The following is a 24809-nucleotide window of genomic DNA, read 5'->3' as shown; positions in this document are numbered from 1 at the left end:
AAAAAGGGGGCCGGTCGCCCCCCCAACGGGCGACAGGGGGGCCTGTCGCCCCCCCCCCCCCCCCCCCGGCGACCGGGGTGACCTCCCCTATATAAGGTCCAACCCCGCCTTCCCTCCTCATTTGAGCCCGAAAATTCCACCAAAAATCCAGAAAAAAGAGAGGGGTGAGGAGAAGGGAAGCGGCGAAGCCCTGCCGAATTCAGCACTTGTGATCTGTAGGTTAGTACATTTAGTTTATATATTTTTCTATTTAAGTACTACGCATTTAAGTAGGAGTAATTTAAGTATGGGTGAGTAATTTAATTGGTGCTATGCCCGGCACCACGTGGAGGCACTAGCTGGCGCGGTGAGTCTCTTGATCATATTTGCATATATATATATATATATATATATATATATATATATATATATATATATATATATATATATATATATATATATATATATATATATATATATATATATATATATTCATATTCGTAAGATAATTCATGTGTTTCTAACTGTACCTTTACTGAATGAATGCAGTTTCGCCTTTGCAACATGATGGAGACGGAATGCTCGACTTACCTGACGAGGGTATGTGCCGGATCCCCAATGACTCAGTTTGAATAGACAGAGGCATGGTCGAGGCAGCGTGATCAGTTGCGTCAGGTAGTGCACAACTTGGGAAGCCGTGTGCAGTACAAAGACAGCCACGGGTCGTCCCAGGCCTCTTCGTCGTTCCCTTGTCCGTCGACCGTGCACGGGCCGACGTCGCAGTTCTTCCCAAGTGCAGGTAACATACATATCTCTTTAAAATTAGATCAAGTGTTCCTACATATTGACTAATATCACATACATGATACGATCCAGCTACTGCGTTCGGCCATACTGGAATGTTTAGAGGGACAGCACCAGTTGGCGGACCGTATCCAGGGATGACACCGGGGCCACAGATACCGGTCTACACAGGTTAGTTTATGTTTCGTATTTCGGTTTCTACATGTCATGACGAAATACACAGGCGTACGCTAACATCCACATTTTATGCGTAGGATTCTACCCGGATGCGGGCGCCGGACCTTCTTCTTCCTCCTTTCGACCAGATAATGATGCCTTCACCTTAGACGACCTCGACAGCTTGACTCCAGAAAAGCCTGCCGCGCAAGGTGACCCCGATGTCTTGGGGTATTCACAGCTAGGAGGAGCACCACTTGGGATCTCTCAGCAGCAGACACCGCAGCCCCTTGCGCGTCCTGAGCGACAGGTGAGGTCTCCGGATGTTCTCACGTACTCCGAGGGCCATGTCCGTGCCCAACAGAGGGCTAAGAGGGTCCGACGCCCTAGGGGTGGTCAGATATATCTGATGTTTATTTGTAATGAGATAGCTATGGACTGCTTATTTGTGTCCGATGTTTATGATTGTGCTAGTTTACTTGTCATTTGTTTCTATACATACTATTGATGTGAACTTGTTATGTTTGTGGGTTCCATAATGCTCGTGAAATAAGGGAAGTTCTTGCGAATTTTTTCCGTGATTTAATGAAGGACAAGTTAGGTGCGGTAGGAGTTAGCGGCCGAGATCCTGCCGATGATGATGACGACTACACGCTCGAATAGCTCAAAATAGGAACCATAGTGTATCTAGCTGCGAGTACGAGATCACAGGTTGCCACTGCTCAGCACGGCGATCACGGGTTTCCCAAATGTCGCATTCTTTGCCCAGACATACGTGACATGTTTAGCAGTGCCCTTTCACCATTTCAAAAAGATGTGACAACACGGCAACCACTCCAGCTCACCTTCAAAGCAGTCTCTCTGGCGAGGACGACGAACCTGTCATTCTACAGCGCAGGTCTGTGGCGTGTAGTGGGGAAGGCGACATCTAGGCGCGATCGACCGAGCGGCATCAATGCAGCGCTGTGAGTCTGCATGCACAGAGATGCATCGAGTAGTCATTTCGAGAATCGAATCTAGCCTTTTCAGTGTTAGGTCAGCTAGCCTCTTCACTGTGTTGTCATGTAGGCTTTTTAGGTGCATTTACACTCCACACTCCGGGTATCAGACCTTTGTGCGCCTATAAATACTCCGAAGTTTGTGAACTCCCAGCAGCACTCAAACACAAAAGCTCATTGTATACCCAATGTCTGGAGGTGGATCCAGCGGGAAGAATTACTACGGTTTTGGGAAAAGAAAAGGGAGAAGAAAGGGAGACCCCATAATATGGGAGGGGCCTCTTGGACCTGATTCCTTTCCGGAACCAGTGTTTGAGTTTCCACCACAGCACAATAGTGAATTTACCAATGAAACTCCTCTTCGACAATACGACAATCGTAGAGAACCATGGCCAAAATACAGACATGGTGAGGACTGCTTAGTGCAGATGTGCACCGACGGGATGGATGGCGGTCGGCGTTTCTTTAAATGTCCACACGCACGGGTAACACTCGGTTCTTTCATTTCTTTATCTTCAATGAGACACCTTACATGAAATTTATTTTGCAGTCTTCCGATGCTCCAGAAAACTGTGGTTTTACTAGGTGGGTCGATCCTGCACCAATTGATTCTGTTTAGGAGTTCATCGAGTACCTCCAGATAAAGATATTTGATCTGGAATGCAAGGTGAACCATTATGAGGAAGTGAACGAGGGTAACAAAGACGACGAAGTTGATGATACCAGCAATGCTGCCTGTTCACAGGATGAACCATGCACTGTTCCTTACTGCAACTGCCCTTGTCACAAGAAGAAGGGCTCTGCGCCTCCGGCACCACCGCCTACACCACCTGCAATGGGTGGATACTGCGGAGAAGACTCAACGCAGTTTGCTACGTGGGGGTACGGCTACTAGGACTACCCTAGTGGTAGTGACATGCTGCATTGTTGTGTTTGTTCTGTTTTTTTTTAAATTTACCTAAGGCATGTTAGGTTAGTCCGGAATCTGTTTACCGTAGTTTGCAACGGGTTCTTCCATGCCACTGCATGTGTGATATGTGTTTCATTATCGTTGTATTATGATGTAAAATTTGATGGTTCACATTATGTAATGCATTTCTTAGTTCTTATTTCTTATCGTTATATTAATTAAATGTGTGGTTTTTAGTATTCTAGTGACATGTTTATACTTCGATGCTCCATTATGACTAAGTACGATTCAAACTCGACATTATGTACATGTCCAGTGAATGCAAGTTAGGTACGAGACATACATACATACAAGCATAATACAACATTAACAATACTAAATGTGAATACATCTTAAACCGATGAACATCATATGTTATAGATCATGGCATGAAATCATCTAGGTCGTCATCCCAGTTGACAGATGGTGGTGCTGCAGGTGGTGTAGTATGGCTCGACGAACCTCTTGGCTTTCCCTTTCTCTCTTTTCTGGATCTATGTTCATGTACAGGGGGAGGAACATCATGTGTTGGAGGCCATGGTTTGGGGGGCATGAAGTCATCCATGTCGTCATCCCAGTTAACACAAGTTTGTGCTGCAGGTGGTGCAACATGACTTTACGAACCTCTTGCCTTTCCCTTTGTCTCCTTTCTGATTCTAGGTTCATGTACAGGGGGAGGAACATCATGTGTTGGAGGCCATGGTTTGGGGGGCATGAAGTCATCCATGTCGTCATCCCAGTTAACACAAGTTTGTACTGCAGGTGGTGCAACATGACTTGACGAACCTTCGGGCATCTGTTCTTGCGCAGGCCAAGTACTATCATCCGAAGATCTTATCGCCTCCTTCGTCTAGTTTGCGGCATAAGTCCACCACCGAAGATACATACCAATTTACGAAAATTTGGTATCGTTTTGTTAATCAACTCCGTGTCCTCGGGGTAATCCTAGCATATAATTAAAAAACAATGTTACTGTTTCATAAATATGGATTCGAAATGACGGACGGGATTACAACATAATGAGAGTTACCTTAATGTGCATCTCATATACCTCTGGCCGCATCCATATCTTACAAGAACTTTGTAAGAATCCAATAATATTAGAATGATTCGCTAGTTAACATACTCTCATGTATATCTTCCGACGTTTTAGCAGGTGTCCCTTTACATCGTGCGTCGTAATACCTCGAAATAATGTGAAATCTTTAAACTCTACTACTTTGGACAACACCATCTCTATCGTACCATCCGCTAACGGATCCAACTTCTTACTGATAATAAGATGGGTCATGATATCAAGTATTATACTAGATTTTTCTTCGGTCCATGAAAATCCTCCACAATTGGAGGCAGCCATTGCCTTATGCTGCAATATCAATAAGGTACTTTAATAATTCTATTCTAATTCATAATTAATTTAAAAACAAGTCTGTAATAGTACTGAAATTGTAATACTAAACGAGTGTTCTAAAGCACCAAATCTAATTCAGCTAATCCGCTAATTAAATTAAATTTTTATGCAATATCAATGGATTCATACGGAAGTTACCGGTAGATCACAAGTACGCAATTCGACAGAGCTTCGCCGCTTTTTTTCTCCTCACCCCTCTCTTTTTTTCTGAATTTTTAGACTCAAATGACAAAGGAGATAGCGTCATATGGCGGCCAGGGTTTATATAGGGGGAGGGGACCCTGTCGCCCCCCCCCCCGGGCGACAGGCCCCTGTCGCCCGTTGGGTGGGCGACAGACCCTTTTTTTTTTGCCAGGGACCTCGTTGCGAATATGAAGAAAAAAAATTACACTTAGGGCATGTCGCCTTATGGGAGGGCGACCGGGGGATATTTTTGAAATATTTCAAAACGGATATATATTTTTGAAATTTTTATTTTTTAAAAATATAAAAAAGAAAAAACCGCCCAGGCCCAAGGATCTGCTTTCCAACACTCGTTTCTGTTGGCCCACGCTTGCAGATCCCCAGCCCCACGCCCGCCGCCGCCATGAAGCCCATCGAATTCGCCGTCGAAGATGACCTCGCCGCGGTCGCTTCAGTCCTCGGACAACTCCATGGCACACGCGCCCGCCGTCCAGGTCAGGCACATCGCCCACGGACCCGATGACCGTGAATTGCCTGTTCCCCTCACGATTGCCCTCGATTTCGGTTGGATGTTTGGGAGGGTCTTCCCTGGAGACTTCGTTGGTGAGTGTAGAGACGGAGGAGTCGGCGCTTGTGACAATGGGCATCAATGGAAACACACCAGGACGGACCATCGTCCTCGCCTCTACAACGACGCCACAGTTGGCTGGAACTCAGAGGTCAGCATCCTGTCGCTGAGGCCTCAATCTGATCGTACCTGTTGTAGATACTTAGAATGAATGCCATATTTGGCCTCTCTTTGCTAGCAGCTTATAATGCTTCAATGCAGCTAGACAACATCAACTAGTAATCTATTCTATAGTACTGGCAGAGCAGAAGAGGTTAACACATCCTTCGGTGAGGCTCTGCTCAAACAGAAACTGCATACTGTGGTAGATTAAGAAACTGACAAAATAACACCAAGTTTGCATTATTATTACATAATGTCAGTCTTACATGCAAATCCATTTCAGACAGTGAATCAAGAACGCACATAAACCACACTCCAGATGGGTCAGTCCTGTGTGGAATAGCCCAACTTCCGTAGGAACAGGATAGAGCTCCTGATTTCCACACAGGCCTCACCCATGTAAATTGCTGAACTTGCAAACAACAGTGCGAATGCCCGAGTACACGGAGGAACCAACACACTACATTCTGCCCTGACTCCTGGGATACACATATACATGCTGTGGTATGGATTACCAAGCCGTAATCGGGATGTGAGGAGTTCGATCTGTACCATCCTGTGGTATGGCTTAGCTTTGGCAAGCTGTAACTCTTATTCTCTCATTTCCCTTCGGCAATTGATCAACTTGTCTCCAGAGACAAGACTGATCATTCTTGGTGCAATGAGTGCATATGGAAACTGTCAGAATGTATACAGTAGTGTCAAGAAAGTGGTGTCGACCATAAGCAGAACTTAAAGCAACATAGTATTAGTGATTACCATGTCTTGTAGAGCTAAGCCTGGCCTAATTGGATCAACTTTCAGCTTCAGTAATCTCACATTGAATCTCTGCTGTAGCCTCCTCCCCAACTGCTTCAGCATCATCTTCAGCTCCAGCATTGGTTCTGCTCGAAGTCTCAATTGTAATTTCTGTCACTTCATCGTCATCTTCTTGAACATCATCCTGTTCAATGCCACTGATGAAAAGTTTCGATCAAGTTGCGATGCTCAGCAACTTGTTTGGTCACTGCCTTCACTGTCATCTTCATGTTGGGGCTGTTGATGTATTGGGTGTTGTAGCACATAGCAACCTCTATAAGCCTGCCAGGTTGGTGATACCTGAAGGAACACAGATCTGGCTCGCTGGGGTCGAACAGAACTTCAGTTGGAGGTATGAGAATGTTTGGAGAGGGGCCAAAAAGAGTGTTCAGAGAGGGGCCAAGAGGGAGGGAGAGTTGGGAATGAAGGTCCTAATTTTGAAGGCCCTCTTATGAACCCATATGTAAATTGCTTTTGGGAGACGGGCTGTTAGAGGAGTCAAGGGCCTATTGGGCATTAGTCCATTAGGGTTAATTAATTGCTTGCTTAAGGGCCAAGTCAAACCTCTCTATATAATGAGAGGAGATGTATCAATTGAGAATCAAGTAAAAGATTAGAAGGAAATCCCTTCCCTCTTGCCGGCTATGGGCAAAGCCCCGTGGCCGGCGTTACTAGCGCCCCTACAGCCCCAAAACCCCAGCCGCCGCCACGATGTGAACAGTACCCGTGGGAACTGTAGCCCACGGGTACTGTAGCACGCCCGTCGACACTGCTCCCTCAACTCTCCCCGATCAACCCCAACGACGTCCATAACATCTGGTATTGAAGACCATGGCGGGATCCTACGCTATCGTGCCCATCTCCACGCCGCTCGACGCTCGTCCCTGGGCTGCGCCGTCCCAGTTCTCCGCTATGCCGCCGCGCTCGGCGCCCATCCCTGGGCTACGCCAGCCCTGTTCTCCGTTGTGTCGCCGGCGCTCGGTGCACATCCTTGGGCTGCGCCAGCGCTGTTCTCCGCAGCACCGTCGGCCCTGTTCTCTGCAGCTTTGCCAGTGTTCACCACTTCCACGGCCACTGTGGCGCCCTTGCCCGCGCAACAGCCTGCACCTTCCACGGGCGGCCCTAACTTCGATCCTGTGGCGGTGGCAGCGATCATCGCCAAGATCGACCGCTGCCTTGCGCTACTCGACAGCTTCAGGGCGGACCCTGTGCTGCAGCAGGGCGGCGTGGCGGTCAATTTCGCTGTGGTTGCTGCACCATCCTCAACAACGTCGCCAGCAGCGCCACCAATGGCCGCAGTGACGGCGTTTGTGCACCATGTGGCGGCGGTGGCGGTGGCGGCAGTGTGGCTGCAGGCGGCGGCGCGCGGCCTTCTGGTGTGCCAGCAGGTGAGGCAACTGAAGATGCTTGCGCGCTAGGCGTTAGCAGCAGTGCGGCTGTAGGCGGCGGCTCGTGGCCTCTTTGCGCACCGGCGGGTGAGGCGACTGCATGATTTCGTCCGTTGCATCGAGGATCTTCGGCATGTTGTTTCCCCCATGGGCAGCGGGCATGCTGCTCTTTCCGCGGGCGGCGAACTCCACCACTGTGTCGGTGGCGGTATGGAAGGCGCTCCCCTCCTCGTCTATCTCGTCATCGAAGAGAGCGCTTTGCCTAGCGCCGCCGTTTTTCGTCATCGGCCGCCACGAGGGCGCCTCCATAGGTCGTTGTTGCGACCAATTTCCGGTGGCCATCCATGTGCTCCCCTTTCGTCCAGATGGCGTCCATGGGATCCCGGTGGCTTCACATGTGCAGGTGCAACACATGGAGGGTGTCCGCCATATCTTCAGGAGTTCAAAATAAAGAGCCTTAGTCTATTTCAGGTCAATAACATAAGCCAAGATGTAAAAGGCTTGTTCTTAGGTGTTAGGGTTGTGTCTAGTGGAGTCATTGTTTGCGTAATCTTTGGTTGCAGCTCGAGGACGAGCTGCATGTCCAGGTGGCGTGTAGTGTCAGAGAAGTCAAGGGCCAATTGGGCCTTAGCCCATTAGGGTTAATTAGTCGCTTGCTTAGGGGCCAAGTCAAACCTCTCTATATAATGAGAGGAGATGTATCAATCGAGAATCAAGAAAGAGATTAGAAGAAAATCCCTTCCCTCTTGCCGGTCATGGGCAAAGCCCCGCAACCGGCGTTTCTAGCGCCCCTACAACCCCCAAAACCCTAGCCGACACCACGCTGTGAACAGTACCCGCGGTACTGTAGCTCCGTGGGTACCGTAGCACGCCCGTCGCCGCTGCTCCCTCAACTCTCCCCGATCAACCCCAACGACGGCCATAACATTTGGTATCGGTGACCATGACGGGATCCTACGCTGCCGTGCGCCCATCTCCACGCCGCTCGACGCTCGTCCCTAGGCTGCGCCGTATGCATTTTTGACTATTAACCCTATGTTGGGACCCGACCCGTGGTATACTATAATAAGGAACATGATAGGAGCAACTTTTGACTAATGGTACTGCTATCTTGCTAAATCCCATAATTGTATTTAATTAGTCTTCTGTGACGTACATGGTATGGTACTCATTGACCACTAGGTATGATTTTCATTTATTAACTTTAATGTCCTGGTATTACTTTGCACAAACAAGTATATATAATCCTTAATGAGCATCAGGTATAATTTTTTATTAGCTTAGTAATGTTTTTTCGCTCCTCATGTAGCACATACAATGTGTTTTTAAATTGAATTAAAAACGCATTGTATGTGCTAGTAATCTTCTGATACCTCGCCTATAGCGTTAGAACCTCCTTAAATACAATATTCTTAGTAAAAGGTCCATCCATTGCTAGGGTCTTATTATTCTTACCTTTTTTACTTGATGCATTCTTTTTATTTTTTTCCCACGACATTCTTTTTAGCATTTTTATTCTCCATCTTTTTGGCCTCCTCCTATGCGTCCACATCAGGTGGGAGGGCAAGGATCGTGATATTGCTCTTGACGTGACTCTAGACATCGCAACGTACAATAGACCGTGAGAGAACATCGGTGCGGGCAGATACACACCCACATTCAGGATATAGTTTGGTCCTGTGACTTGTTGACCGTCATGGCAAAGCTCAGCCTGATAGGAAACTGCTTGCTCTTAAACTGGAACGGGAACATCTCGTCATCAGATGGACAGAGCGGTACTCGAGAAATGAATACGCACTTCCCAGCATGTTGCCCCACCTGGCTTATTTTCGCACCCACTTTTGATATCTAGTTTACCATATTTTCGCACCAGAGCCATAGCATCCATGTACCGGTGCCTCATATCATGGTATCCTCTAATAAATGACGAAGACAGCACGGTACACCTTCCGACATTCTCAGCATCTTTCACCCGAATGCCTGATGTCCACCAGGCCTTGGTAAAGGTTAGATCTCAAAGTATCCTGATTGTTCCGCATGCTGTCCACCAGGCCTTGGTAAATGTCTCACTATTTTCATGGACCAAAGGTGCAGGTGGGGGGCACACAACACATTTGGATCAAACAAAACCACAGTTAGAAAATGCATCTTAATTAGAACTATAGAAAACATAATGCATTTAGGTGTTTAGCCTGATTGAGCATGATCGATGTGGACCTCGAGTGGCCTGGATATATATTACCTCTTCTGAATAAATATCCAGGCGTTTAGCCTGATTGATCCTCATCGATGTGAGCCAATCTTTTTTGCAAAAAAATAAAAATTAAAATGTTTGTTGGCGTCATACATGGAGTTAGTGGCTGATGAGAGTTAAATCACTGATGTAGTAAATACACAACAATAGGAAGCATTGACTACAAAACGAACTATTTTCAAGATCACTATTTCTCAAGTACAAATCAACAAACCGGGTGTGAGAACCGCCCAATTTGACACCATTTTAGGCAAACCGCCGGTCATTATCATTCAGATGAGAGCTAACACGTGCATGCTAGAGAGCGTGCCACATGTTAACCCACATCTAGAGACACGAATAACCAACACGTCATTCGCCCAAAATAACATCAAATCCGGTAGTCCCGGTATGTGCTCCAACATACGCCCAGGATCTAGCATATGCATATACCATTTACAATCAGATACATTGTCACAGAACCACAAAGAGCAGTTTTACATTACTAAAATTCAACACAGGTTCAATATAGGAGGGTTCCGACTAACTTCCATTACAAGTCTTGGGCTCACAAAAGCCATATTAAACAGAAACTTAAAGTTTATTGTATTTACATGCTCTCACGGAGCTCGATTATGATAAAGACATACTAAGATAATGATGCCTTGCTCAAGAACATCATTACAGCCACAACGACCTACTCCTCCCCCGCACTTGGATCAACGGGGTAGAAGTGGCCGAACACCACTTCCGGCTCACCTGCAACTAGGTTTAGAAAGTAACCTGAGTACAAAGGTACTCGCAAGTCTTACGCGAATAATTAGGCAAGGAATATGTAGAAGCTCAAATGAAAGCTTTAGGGCTAAGTAATTATTGCATAGCAAGAGCTCTCTAAACTATCACCTAGCAAGATTAATTATTCTTGCCCAAACCCCAAAAATTTTAGTTGATTAAGAGCATAATACATGAATGATCATAGCTGGAACAAGAACCAAAGCCAACAAAATCGAAACTCTCTACGAGGAATTCGACGAACCAAGAGCTTGCTCATAACCGAGAGCGCGGCAATTCGAATTGATTAAAACCTTGCAAGGGTGTACTACTTTACCCACACGACGCGAGGACCATGCGATTTACCCAACCGATCACGCCGGGCAAGGGAGTACTCACGTCAACCGTTCCCAACAAGGCTCGATAATTGAACTTCACACCTAGCTTACGCGTGGAGTAACTTAGGTCCACCGGGGACACCTCTAAACTTTCCTGCACATAGGTCCACCGGGGACACCCCTAAGCCTCCCTGCATAGCCCTTGACCACGTATCTAGGACTGCACATCAATGATCAAGTCAAAGAAGGTAATTGGCTCATCCGTACCATTATATTGGATATGTGGTAGCACGAATAGTTGCTCAAAGCCGATGGCATCCACGGACGGTCCTTAAATGATCCAAGCGGACTATGCCCATGTGACAACATTCTCTAGGCCCTATCATTCCGCTCGAATCTCGGTATTGCTACCCGACAGGACTCCAACGACTCAAGCGCGATCAAGGATAACCAGCAGATGTGATGTGCCAAACTAACCTTTCTAGCGAGCAAAAGGGGTACTCTAAGCAGAGCTAAGCATCTAGTCAGGTTAAGTAATTAACTGACTAACAAGTGACAAGGATATGAGTAACAAATCAAGGAAGGACAATGCAAGAAATTAGGTACAAGAATGCAATACATACATACTATATAACCCAACATTACCCGGTGATATAACTAACTAACTCAGATTAAATAGGAGCAAGGAATCATGCTTAGCTGCTTGCCTTGGTTAACTTCGGGCTCGACCACGAACTGGACTCCGGGTTCAGGCTCAGCGGACTCGGTGGGCTCTACGGGTTCGATCTCCGACGATTCAGTCACTATAATGCATGAATGCGATGCATGCATTAAATGGATGCCATGGATTATGCAAGAGAATATGGCATGAAGAAAGAATGGCACAAAATGCGATGATACACAACGCAAACACGCGCGACGACAAACGATCACCAAAGAACATGCGAGCACCGAACTAAAGCGAGAATTAAGAAATGAACTTACACCACAAGCATAAATCATAAACTAAATTAAGCAGATAAAGGACATTACAAGGAACTCATGAAAATTGGTTTTGCAGCAAAGGCATTTTCCTATAATTAATCATAAATATATTAAGTTTTAGCTATTCAAAACAAGATAAAACAGAAAAAGCATGCAAACTTAACTAAACAAATCCATGAAAATTATCATAGATACTAGGCATGAAAACAAAGCTAACAAAACTAGTTTCACCATTTTACCACTTTCCAGCGAAAAGTTCTATATTAAACCATTTTGGGATAGAGCATACAAAAACACACTAAAACCTTAACAAACAGCATGGAAACATACAAAACAACATTTTTCCTAAGTAGATCTCAGCGATACGAACCCAACAAAACAAGTTTCGTATTTTTCCGAGGTCTGTAGAATTTTCTACGCATTTTTCAAGTTTGCAGACTAATAAAGCATCACAAAACCCTAGCAAAAATGCTAGGTCCACCACGCAGAGCCGGCCCAGGGTGGAGTAGCTTTATCAATTTTGCCTAACTCCCTCAAATTCATTCTGTTTCCGGTCCTAAGACGCTGGAGGGTTACAGTTAAGCACATGCCATTTTTAAAAAGATTTTCATTCTTATTAATCACTATCTTTTATATTCCATCCATTTTACTATAAACAGCAGCATTGTAACGAACATGGCACCATTTATGTCATTTCGAGTGATTTTGGTGATCGTATGACAACGTAATCAATGAGACTAATGGTTTTGTTGAGTGAACATTTTTAGGTCCTAGAGATGAAGTAAAAAGGCCATATAAAGCAAAACACGATGAAAGAACTCAAAAGAAACGCTGAATCGAACGAGTTCTGCAGAAACCAGTAGCACCGGAAGAACCGATGCCTATAGCTTCGGTGCATCCGATGGTTGTCGAAAGTTCCGACGCCCTGGCAACAGTACAAGTCTGAGCGTCGAATGGAATCAAGCCAAGTCAGCCCTTAGGCACCGGATGAACCGACGATGTAAAAAGAGGCATCGGTGCATTCAACGTACTGTGTTCCAGAGACGATGTCAAATGCCCAGGAGCCAAGTCTTCAGCACTGGATGAACCGGTACCCACCGAAGCAACGCATCGGAGCAATGACGTCAGCAAGTGCAACGGCTATGTAACGGTCCAGCGTGACCAGTTTAACCGATGCCTTGTCACCGGTTTATCCGATGGGTACTGTGTCAGCAGCAGACTGTGTGTCAGAAGCTCAACGGCTATTTCAGATCTGAGGGTGACCGGTTGAACCGACGCTAACCAATGCAGAGGCATCGGTTCAACCGGTGGTATGCAGATTTCTGCTGACCGTTGGAGCAACGGCTACAAGACTTGGTGGTCTATATATACGCCTCACCCCGGCCATTTGAAGTGGGCTGGAGTCCCAAGACATCACACACACATCCAAGAACACCTCCAAGCCATACAAGAGCATAAAGATCAAATCCTTAGTCCTTAGCACAAGCTTTGTGAGTGTTAGTGTTAGGTTAGCTCTTGAGAGAGTGATCAAGTAAGGTTGAGATCCTTGTGCTGTGGTTCTAGAGTGAACCAACCTTGTATCTTGGTGCGCCGGCCATTCTTGGAGCCTTGGTGGCTCGCCGGCAAGTCAACGACCCTCCGGCTTGGTGTGGAGCGGCGTCGACGACTTTGTGCGGGGGACGGAAACCCCTCCTTCGTGGGCAATCTCCCTTAGTGAAGATCGGAATCAAGGTGACCGTGATCGTGTTCACAGAAGAGATTTGATTGCCGGGAAGCGATACTCTTCGTGAGTGCTTCAACAACGTGGACGTAGGGACGTCTTTGTGGCAAACTGAACCACGGGATACATCCTCGTGTCGAGAGTTCGCTTTCTCTCATCCCTCTCCTTTAGCTTCCGCATTTCATATTGCAACATGTCTGCCTTTACTTTTTTAGTATAGTATCTTACTAGGATTGGCTATAAGTTGCAAAACTTTTTTGGGATGAGGGTTTCACACTAAGGAGAACCGTAGTTGCACATCTAAATAGCTTGTTTTAGTTTATGTTTTGTGCAAACTAGTTGGAGCCATAGGTTAAGGTTTTAATAGTGCCTAATTCACCCCATCCCTCTCTTAGGCTAGAGCACCCGATCGCTTTCAAGCATGATAATCTTGTGTTTGTTCTCTACCTATAATATTAGAGTTTGCCATAAACAATGATGTCTTATAGTTTTTGCAAAAGTTATGTTCCGATATGAGTACAGTATGATTTACCATTCTTTATGATATATTGGTGAGGTGTGAAGCCCAAGGCAGCTGTCAAGACGATCAACGAGTCGGTGAAGAAGGCAACGAACGGCCTCATCAAGGACATCATCTGCGAAAGTGATGTTGTTGGCGTTGCGATGGACATTGTGCTCGCCAATGCAGTCTACTTCAAGGGTGTGTGGCGGCACTCGTTCCATCCCCACGGCACATGGCCAGGCACGTTCTTCTGCCTTGATTGCAGCCATGCTGAGGCAAGCTTCATGACTGCGTTCGGCACTATGTGCATCGCGTGCTTCGACGCGTTCAAGGTCCTCAAGCTCCCCTACGTGCCGTGGAGGGTGGTGATGTTCGAAGAGGAAGAGCTTCACTGCTACGAGGCGTGCTACTCCATGTTTGTCTTCCTCCCGGACGCGCGTGACGGCATCACAGCCATGGTGGACGTGGTCACCGCAGCACCGGCGTCTCTGCAGGGCATCTTGGACCAGATGACAGAGAGGACTGTCCGTGTCAAGCTGCCCAAGTTCGAGATCTCCTTCAAGTGGGATGACCTCGAGGCTGACCTCTGTCGGCTGGGGCTCTCTCTGCCATTCTCGCCGGAGGAGGCCGACCTGCAGGGCATGTGCGTGGCGGACGACATCGCCGCTGAGGGGGACGAGCAGCAGCGCCGCCCTATGTCCCTGAGCAAGGTTGCACACATGGCGGTCGTTAAGGTGAGCGAGGCAGGCAGTGAGGGGGTCGAACTCGACAGTTACCTGCGTGGCAGGCCTGATCTCACCCCAGACTTTGTCGAGTTCATCGCCGACCATCCCTTCACCTTCCTCATCTAGGACTGGTCTGGGGTGATCGTGTTCGCGGGGCACGTCCTGGATCCCACCAAGTGATCGGCGTCAGGATTCAACAAAGCCGCATCCATGTATATATTGGCTAATACTCTGCAAAGTGCCTTTGTGAGGAGGTGTTGCTTGTTGCTTTTGACCTATCAGTTAGTAGCTGTCGTGTAACATGGTGTTTTGTAACACACGGCCTCACTGGGATAATTTGGTGTAACTTGATTGCCTCGCACAACCTTCACCGTTTCGTCAGTGATCAGAACAAGTTGTGATGACTGATGACTGCCTCTCTTGCGGAATGTGTTCTACACATCGCTTTCTTGTTGTTTTTCAGAATAATCTGGGTTAAATACTAAACCAATGTTTTTGAGGCGTTGCGGCGATGCGCGGCGCCCGACCCCCTTTTTTTTGACAGCCAAACGGGGGGGGGGGGGGGGTTTCCCCACCTGATTTTCATATTTCATTCATCTGACTCATGAGTCAGATTGTACAGCAGAAATGGGGTATTGGGGGGGGGGGGGTGAAATCTGTTATTACACCAGGACTCGATTACTCCAGCGTCCGCCCTAGGCAGGCGCCATGCCCAGAGGCGCGCATCTTCGTTGCAGTTGCGCAAGAGTCGTTGTAGGCAAGGCTCGGCGCCGTCGAACACAACCCGGTTGCGGTGCTTCCAGATGTTCCAGCAGCATAGGAAGAGGAAAACCGACCCGTGGGGATTCAGGGCGGGGCTTGATGCTGCGAGAGATTGGAGTGCTTCGACGGTTGCATGTGCATTTAGCTCGAAACCAACTTGTCGCCAGAAGGCCGCCGCCACTGGGCAGTGGAAGACGATGTGGTCCACTGTCTCAGGGTGATCTTTGCACAGCTCGCAAGTGTCATCCGTGATGATAGACTTCTTGAGGAGGTTGCTCCGGCTTTGGATGCGTCGTTGCATGAGTAGCCACACGAAGAACCGGACTCTGGGCGGTGCCCGGTTCTTCCAAACGAAGCTAGCGAACTCACAGGATGGAGTGTGGGCAGCCATGAGCGCCTTGTACAGCGACGAAGTGTTCAAGCTCCCGACGAAGTGTTCAAGCGCCCGACCCCCTTCACAACGCCTAGGCGTTTATGGCGGATGCCTAGGCAACGCCATACACACATTCTAGGCGCCATATGATCATCTTAATATTGCCACTAAAATTCAGAAGCATATCACACCTTAATATTGCCAAGTCTTAGCATGTAATACCATAATAAATAATGCCACCAGAGTGCTAGTGCACAACATAAAGTAGCAAAATAGCAAATCTGAAATCTCTCATCACTCAATAGCAACAATTAGTCCCTAATAACATAATATAACTTAATGAGGGAGGGAAGAGGGAAAGAAACAGAGGAAGAGAAGGGAAGCAGAGGAAGAGCAGGGAAGCAGGGCTGCAGAGGAGGCGGAAGGGAAAGTAGACAGCAGAGTACACGCCTCAAAGATTTGGGAAAGCAGAGGAGGCGGGAGGCACACCAGGCGGAAAGGGAAGTACCTGACGGAGGCGCGGGCGCAGCTGCCGATGGAGGCGCGGGCGCAGACTCGAGACAGAGCAGGTGCTGCAGGGCCCGCTCCGCGGCATGGGTGGCCGGCTGGTGGACTCGAGCAGAGGAGCAGCCAAGCCGCAAACAGAGCTCGAGGTTCGCCCGCCGCCTGCTATCTTCCTCTCCCCTCGCCCGCACTCACGGTAAATGCCTCGCGTGGTCGATTTCCTGTGTGAGGAGCGTATTTGGGCAGACGCGCGGTCGATTTCCCGCGCCTATTGCTTTTCGCGCAGGCGTGCGTTCGATTTCGCGTGAGGCAGCAGTCCTTTTGGCGCCCTTGCCCTGCGATTCACTCGGCGTCTGCGGCGCAGCTGTAGGCGTCCGCCCAACGCCTATCTACGCCTACATGATGCCTAATTCGGTTAGGCGGACGCCATACATGCTGAGGTCGTGGCGACCCCGACGGCCAGGCCCTCGACCACGCCTTTCTCCTAGGCGACGCCTAAAAAACAATGCACTAAACTGAATCTTCTAAAGCTTACACACTTTTTTCAGTTCTGCCAGAAAATACAGCTGCTTACACTCGACAGCTTGGGTTTGGGTTTGGGTTAAGTGTGGCCCACGAGATTTATATTTTTTTAGAAAAAGTCTAAATTACTTCTTTGAACTATAGTCAAAGCTCGGATAACCCCCTAAACTATTGTTAAGTTCATTTTACTCCCAAAACTATGCACTTTGATTCAAATTACCCCCTAATACAATTTTCTTTTTCGTTTCTCCATACATAAGTGGAGTCTTAAGCTAAAATTTTACAAGATGCACATCATAACACATCTTAGAAAAATACATCATAATTTATTATTATTATTTCGATAGGTTAGGATATTTAATAATAAATTAATTATTGGAGTTCAAAATTATTTGAAAAATAATGATGAAAAAATTATATCTTTTTAATATGCATTGTGATGTCCACTACTACTTTGCAAAATTTGAAATTAAAATTCAACTTTTGTATGGAGAAACAGAAAAATACAAATTGTATTATGGGGTAAAATGGAATAAATTGCATATTTTTGGAGGTAAATTGAACCAAATTGTAGTTTATGAAATTATCTAGACTTTGGCTATAGTTCAGGGAGTAATTTAGACTCTTTCCTTTTTTAGAAACAAAAAGAACAGCCGGGCCTCTCACCTTATTCATTCACTCTTGTCTCCTCTGCCTCTCTCGTTCTGATGTGGACCTGCACTGACATGTGGGTCTGCTTGTGAGTGAGATGCCCTTCTCTCTTCTTGTGTTGGTCTCGAGATTTGCATCCCATCAACTGCAAAAGTGGGTAGATAACAAGGATTTTGATCTATGCATAATGCATTAGTTTATCCCTCCTCAAGTCCTCATGTTCTGAGTTTGTTCTTAAACAAAAACTTGGGTGCAGGTTTTTTTTATTACCAGAGCCACGTCCGTTTCATTAAGAATTGATGCTTTCTTTTATTACAATACGTTCGTCTTATTAGCTCAAATGTTGCTAACTATGATCATCTATATCTAAGTTTTTATTATATAAGTTAACAAAACAATGTTCTCATTATCATATCCGTATGAAAACTAATTTATCACCAACAGTGATTGTTCCAAACGCTAGCTTATACAAAAAGAACTCTCTGTGCGTTCTTTTTGTATAAGTTAGCATCCCCGTGCTAGTTTTTTGAACAATCAGTACGGAAACTAGGACTACCACTGCCCTATGTTTGAAAACTGTCAGTATACTCTGTTTGTGCGGTATAGTCTGACTAAAAGTCCACCATTTTGGGGGACCAAGGTTTCAAAAATTTTTAATACTCAGGTAAGCTGTACCCTCACAAAAAAAGTTGTCCATGGAATTTGCACAAGTTTCAGTTTTTGGATATTGCTCCAATAACTACGAAACTATCGCACTATCGCAAAAGTCTGATTTTCAACTTTCAACTACGAAACTATCGAACTATCGCAAAAGTCTGATTTTCAACCTTCAACTACGAAACCGGACAACATAGGCCATCCAACTGTCAAAACCGGGTAAATTTGGCCCTTGGGGTGGTATTGAAGGTGGTTTTGCATTTTCTAAAAGAATTAAATAAATCTAATTAGATCCAAAAAATCAAAACTAATCCACTTTAAATCAGAAAAATATGAAACTAGTACCAAACTTTTTCTAAAAATGTAACCTATCTATTATTGCTCCATTTGAATCTTAGTTATTAAAAATAATAGGGATAACTGCAAGCAACTAAATATTATGAACATAAAAAAAATTAGATCTGAATAACTCACAAGTCATGTGACAATAGATAGGTTACATTTTTAGAAAACTTATGATACTCATTTCATAATTTTTTTGTCTTAAAATGAATTATTTATAATTTTTTTGTGTAAATTTGAATATTTTTAATTCTCACAAAATAAAAAACCACCTTCAAAACCAACCCAGGGGCCTAATTTGTCAGGTTTTGACAGTTGGATGGCCTATGTTGTCCGGTTTCGTAGTTGAAGGTTGAAAGTTAGACTTTTGTGATAGTTGGAGGGTATAAACCGGACTTTTCCCTCCAATAAACACCGAATGTTCCATGTTTTATTATCTCGGAGAGTTGTGCATCACTATTAGATAGAGCAACAGAAAGGTGTCCTTAACATAGCTAGATAAGTAATAGAAAAGAGAAACCGAGCACCTGGGTACGAAAATGCCGAATCTACTAGATTTTAAGAATAATTGTCTTAATACAGGAAGCATTTTTCTAGCTCATTAGGGTTCTAGCACTTGAAATAAACTCATGTTCTTCCTCGGCAGTGGTTTGATGTGTATTTGTATACTTATATGAGAGACTTGAGCTTTATGTACTTGTACAATATATAAACTACAAAGACACCTCTTGTAGAACAGTAAATAAGAGGAATAATGTAACAATCAAAACTTATAGTATTATAACTTATAAGAGCTCCTGCGAGATGTTGTCAAGAAATGCTTCAAAAATCGAACCTTTATTGGAGTTTCGGTTCATTCCCCAATGTCTTATATTACAAGAACATGAATGAACCAACAACATGGGGACAGGATTATTATTGGAATTCACCAACAGCAGATTCAGGATGTATCAGCGAAGAATTCCTGGATTATGGTGCGAACGGCGATCGGGATCCTAACCGAGTGTGTACAGCCATCTAGCCATGTCAAACTTCCGAAGGTGTAGCCTCCCTGTACCCTCTGCATCGCTTTGAACGTTATCTTGAACGTCTTAGTCTGACGACCACCTTTCTTGAAGGTGATCACTGAAGGATCCACAGACATTGTCACACCGGTTGGAGCCTCAATCTTGGCCTTGTAAGTCACCTTCACTGGGCCGACATTGGTCACCGTACGCCGGACCGTGACAGAGTCCTTGAGATCTGGCACTGCAATGGATGGGAGGTTGAGAAGGTAGAGCTTCTCGATGTCCTGCATACAATATTCGTCAGGGCTAAGAGTGCAGTTGAAGAACTTGGTGTACTCCTTTGGGTTGATGTCATAGACCAGGCCCGGATCGACGGCCCTTTCTGGGTTTATGTGTCCGCCGCCAAAGTCGAACGGATCGGCTACTTTCCTTGGCATTCCTTCAGCTTGGATTGGCATGCCGAAGCGATCGGTCACCGATGCTGCAACCATCAAGAATACACAGCTGAATTCAACTAAGCTGCCTTTGGAGCGTATTGCTGTGGTAATTTTGGAAGCAGCTCTAAATGATACGTGACATGCGACCCCAGAGACGTGAGGGCGTACCAGTGGTTACAATGGCAGACTTGATCATGGCAGGCGACCAGCCTGGGTGAACCGATTTGATCAGCGCAGCGACCCCAGAGACGTAAGGGCACGCCATGGATGTCCCGGACATGAACTGATACGAATGGCCCTTGGCCGCCAGGATGCCGACTCCGGGAGCAGCTATGTCAGGCTGTTCAAACAGAATAAGGGTTTTGATGCATTCGGAAGGGCAGCATTTCTGACTTCAAAAAAAAAAGGTAGCTGCTGATACGATAGTTCTCGTTGCCTAATCACCGGCAATTGTCCACACCTTAGAGAATTTCTATTTTCTTGAGATGGCAAATCTCATGTACTGCTAGTCCTCCGGTCTAGATCCCTAAACTTCCAAACTGCACATTCAGATCCTTAAACTAAGTAATTGTATCATGTGAAGTCTAAATCACCATTTTCAAATTATAGAGTGCAAGTATTTTTGCTAATGTGAAGCTTACAGCATGTGAACCAACTTTTATATTTGAATTTGTTAGGTCAACTCTTATATTTTCAAAATTTTCTACAAAGTTTTGTATCAAAACTTTATGGCCGAATATTTTTGGCAATGTTTTCTCCAAAATTTATTATTTATCATTTTTTAAACTTTTTACAAACTTTTTACAAAATTTATTATTTATCAGTTTCAGAATCTCAAGATCAAAACGTGACCTTCAGTATGGCAGGAAACGCCACGCTGGGGCCCCTTCCCGAAAAGTCGGCGACCCTTGGTGAAAGCACCCAATCTCCGACCACACTCTTCGCCGGAGATATCTTCACCACCGGCGAGCTGTCAGTCAGCGAAAACGAAAAGCACCCGGAACAATCATTTTCAGGGTTACCAAGCAATCTGATCAGATGGTACTGAACTGAAAGTAGAGCAGTAGACGATGAATTAACCTCTCACCTGGCATCGTCGGCAACGTAGCCGACCAAGATTCTGTAAGCGAGCTGGTAGTCCACCAACACGCAGACCAGGTCGGCTTGTTCGCACATACTTTGCACGGTGTCCAGTCGATTGTTGCTGTACTGCGCGAAGATCATGCCCTTCGCCTTCGCCGTGAAGAGCGCGACAAGGGCATCGCTCACCGCCGCGCCCGGCGGCGAGCCCGCTGCCTCCTGCGGCGAAAAGCACAGGGCGATCTTGCCGGTCACGTTGATCGCCGCTAGCGCCTTCTCATCGCAGCTGCGCGTGACAGGTTCGGCCTCACTCATTAGAGTCACTGAATCAGAGATGTAGTCGTAAACAGCTGCTGCAGAAACAAGTGGCCATGCATCCACTTTCGTGCCATTACTTACCTAGCTGCATAAACAAGCGAATGGAAGTCGTTGCTGCTCACTGCTGGCACTTCGCCGTGGTAAAGAGATTGCCCCTGCAATAAAAATTGGTATGATGAATAAACTCTCTTGGACCTAGCTAGTGTCTGTAAAAAAAAAAAGAAATTGGCACGAAGTTGGTGCTCAATGTCATCATGTGAGAACCGAGCCGTTGGATGGCTAGCACAGCATGGCGCATTCTGAGATTACTCGGCCAACCTCATCTGCATTGAGTTCGGTCAGCGTAGACGTCTAATCCCTTACATGACTGGCCAGTGCTTCTGGCTACTTTGAAATAAAAAAAAAGTCATCACGTGCATACCACCAGCTTTTCTCCATTGCCGAGCGAAATCACGGTCGGGAAGGACCGGTCCACCGTGCTGGCGGCCACCGATATGACCCAGGGAGAAGCGTTCTGCACCGACCCGGGCACGGGGCCCGAGTTCCCGGCGGCAAACACCACGGTGACCCCCCTCGCCGCGAGGTGCAGCGACCCGGGGCTCTCGAGCATGCCCCCCAGCGACAGCGACAGGACGTCCACGCCGTCGCCCGCGGCGTCGTCCATGGCCGCGAGGACCCCGGCGTCGGAGCACGTCACCCGGCCGTGCGCGTGGTACCAGCACGCCTTGTAGACCGCCACCCGCGCGCGCCACGCCGGCGCCCAGGCCGCCGCGGCTCGCCGCGTTCCGCACCGGCGCGCCGGCGGCCGTCGAGGCGGCGTGCGTGCCGTGGCCGTGGGCGTCCCTCGCCGACATGTGCTCGCCGCTCGACAGGTTCGCGAGGCCGACGTCCTTGGCGTACCACCGCGCGCCGATGATCTTCCGGTTGCAGCTCGTGGCGTTGAACGCGGCGCCGGCCTGGCACACGCCTTTCCACCGCCTGGGCACGGGGCCGTACCCATGGTCGTCAAAGCTTCGCGATTCCGGCCATATGCCTGCAACACCGATCGAATTAAGGCAGATCGAGCTCCAAGCACGATGTCAGCTAGAACATTGTCAAACTCAAACCGGAGTCAACGATGCCGCAGGCGATGTCAGCTAGGTAGAACATTGTAATAACACTGCAATCAAACCTGAGTCAACGATGCCGACGATGACGTCTTCGCCGTAGTTGGCCTTCTTAAGAAGCCCTGATGGTTGATCGTAGCCGAGCCCAAGAAAATCCCAGCTCCGGGTGGTGTGAACTGCGTGGAAGGTGTTGGGCTTCACACTGATAACTCCGGGGTGTTCTGTATCCATATCCGGAGCTCGTTAGTGCAGTTGGTTCGGATAACGCGAGCTTATTCATATTTCATCATGGGACTGCAGGTTTAATTAGTTTGGTGATTACTCTTAAGTTCTTCGACTTGGGAGTCGGTGAGCTTCGCCGCGAAACCGGAGAACCCGTGCTTGTAGCTGTAGACTATGGACTTGAGGGCTTCATCCTTGCTGTCGGTTTATTAATTATTTGAGCAATAGCAACAAAACATCCTTAATTATTACTTAATTAGCTCTTCATCAATCAACTAAGAACAGAATAGAGTTTCTTCCGCAAGAGTAATACCTCCCAAGAATGGAGGCGAGCGTGCCATGGTGCGAAGCGGTGACCATGGCTGGATCATCGTGTTTCTTCTCCCCCATGTACACGATGTAGACCTGAAATTTTAAAGAGAGCGAGACATCATCGTATCATCAGTGTGAGTTTCCAAAACGGAACTATAGAAATGGTGGAGAGTTCCCTGATAGAGGAACTAGGAAGAAAGCTAGGAAGAGTGTCTCACGTTGCTGGCCGCATTGGCGCAAAAGGGCAGCAGCAGAGCGAGAACCAGTAGCAGTGTGGACGAACAACAAGCTGGTCTCAGATCCATCCTTGGATTCGGATGAGTCATGAGTAGTGTGTGGTTCGCGATCTGGTGCCCTGGCCTCTTATAGAAGTTAGCCCTGAGCAAAGCGCAAGAACATTTCTTTTAATTTCTCTAGCTAGGACTACTGCAGGAGCGGTTCAAAAGTAACTTTAAGTACTCTTTGCTTCTTGCAAGGTACGGTTCACATGGGAAACTTTTGTCCCGGCCCGTGAATCATGGATCAAATGTTCATGTTGATAAGAACTGTCGATAGTATTTTACCATCGACACTGTCAGATCATCATTTCGTCACGTGGTACGTGTTAACTCTTATGCATCCACTAATATAGTTGTTATTAAGGACCCTAAATTTGCAAGTATTTTACCTATATTCTGTTTCTTTAATTTGCGAGTAAAAGGAGCATCTATCTTACTATAACTAATTGAAGACTCCTTTTGAAGCCTCCAGGTGAAGCCACGTAGGATCCTAAGTAGTCAGTCTAAAAAAATAGAGAAATTCTACAGATTCTCACAAAAATCAGAAACATCCGGCCATCAATTTGGCAACTCTAATAAATAATAGCCATTGAATTTGTTTTTTTTCTAATAAATTACCCACTTTTGCTATTATAAAAATAGATTAAAGTAACCCTCTAAACATGCATCTAAATTATCCACCTCTGCCATTCTAAAAAATAATCTAAAGTAACCCCCTAATCTTCATGTAAATTAACACTTATGCCGTTATAAAATATCAAATAACCCCTTAAGTTTTCATATATATTATCCAATGATAACATAATAAAAAGTTAAAATAAACCCCAAATCTGAATCAAAATTATATTAATAATGGGAGGGTTACAAACTCTGAGAACTGCTAGTATTTAGGAACACCCGCTAACCACACTACTAACGAGTTAACTTGACGAGTGTGCTGACTAATTCATGTGCTACTGAGGTCTAGAATCTCTTTACATGAAGAAGCCTCACACAGCAGAGCAGCAGGCGTAGCCTACAATCCTTACCATCTCCAAAATCAGATACTGATGAGGGTGTGTAGTTTCCTTAGCATTCATATCAGAGGAGCTTTTGCATGCATTAAGCTTTCACAATTATATTGGATTATGAAAGCTTTCGAAATTGTGTATATTTTTTTCTCGAACACGCAGGAGAGCTGCGTATCTTTGTATTAAGAAGAGAAAATTGGCCAATTGCAATAACCACCTTGGGCCAGAATGGGTGACGGTAGAATAAAACACAAAAAGGAAACTAATACGGAAAAAAGGAAGAAGGTAGGACCTGACCACAACACCCTAATGATACAGCTAATCCACCCGGCCTACGCAGAGGGCTCTAAGCCCCTTAGCACCTGCAGCTTGCCATAGATGAAGTTCATCCCTAGCTATAAGCTTGTAGGGCAACTTGCAGACAAGGAGCTGATCCATCAAACAGACCTTGCGGTATTAGGGCCGGTTGGAGTAGCTAAAGTTGAGTGCGTGCTAAATATTAGCACATATTAGCACTTACACATATGCTAATATTTTAGAAGTCTTTGGCTAAAGTTTA

General features: G+C 46.3%; 1 protein-coding gene and 1 pseudogene across 1 annotated transcript; one reads left to right on the top strand and one right to left on the bottom strand.

Annotated features, from left to right (window-relative positions):
- Nucleotides 1-4858: 4858 nt before the first annotated feature.
- Nucleotides 4859-15110, top strand: LOC120644747 (putative serpin-Z5). The gene is made up of 3 exons (XM_039921442.1): nt 4859-5005; nt 5094-5199; nt 14007-15110. Exon 3 carries the CDS (start codon nt 14106-14108, stop codon nt 14793-14795), a length of 690 nt encoding a protein of 229 aa, XP_039777376.1. The 5' UTR covers nt 4859-5005; nt 5094-5199; nt 14007-14105; the 3' UTR covers nt 14796-15110.
- A 4188-nt stretch (nt 15111-19298) lies between these two features.
- LOC120644746 lies at nt 19299-23348 on the bottom strand (annotated as a pseudogene).
- Between the last annotated feature and the right edge of the window lie 1461 nt (nt 23349-24809).

The sequence above is a fragment of the Panicum virgatum genome, chromosome 8K (genome assembly GCF_016808335.1).
Source record: "Panicum virgatum strain AP13 chromosome 8K, P.virgatum_v5, whole genome shotgun sequence".
In the NCBI taxonomy this organism is placed as follows: domain Eukaryota; kingdom Viridiplantae; phylum Streptophyta; class Magnoliopsida; order Poales; family Poaceae; genus Panicum; species Panicum virgatum.
This window is presented reverse-complemented; position numbering and strand designations above follow the sequence as displayed.

Excerpts from the sequence above, each read along its gene's own strand:
- LOC120644747 (XM_039921442.1), top strand. The coding sequence starts at position 14,106 with ATGGACATTGTGCTCGCCAATGCAGTCTACTTCAAGGGTGTGTGGCGG.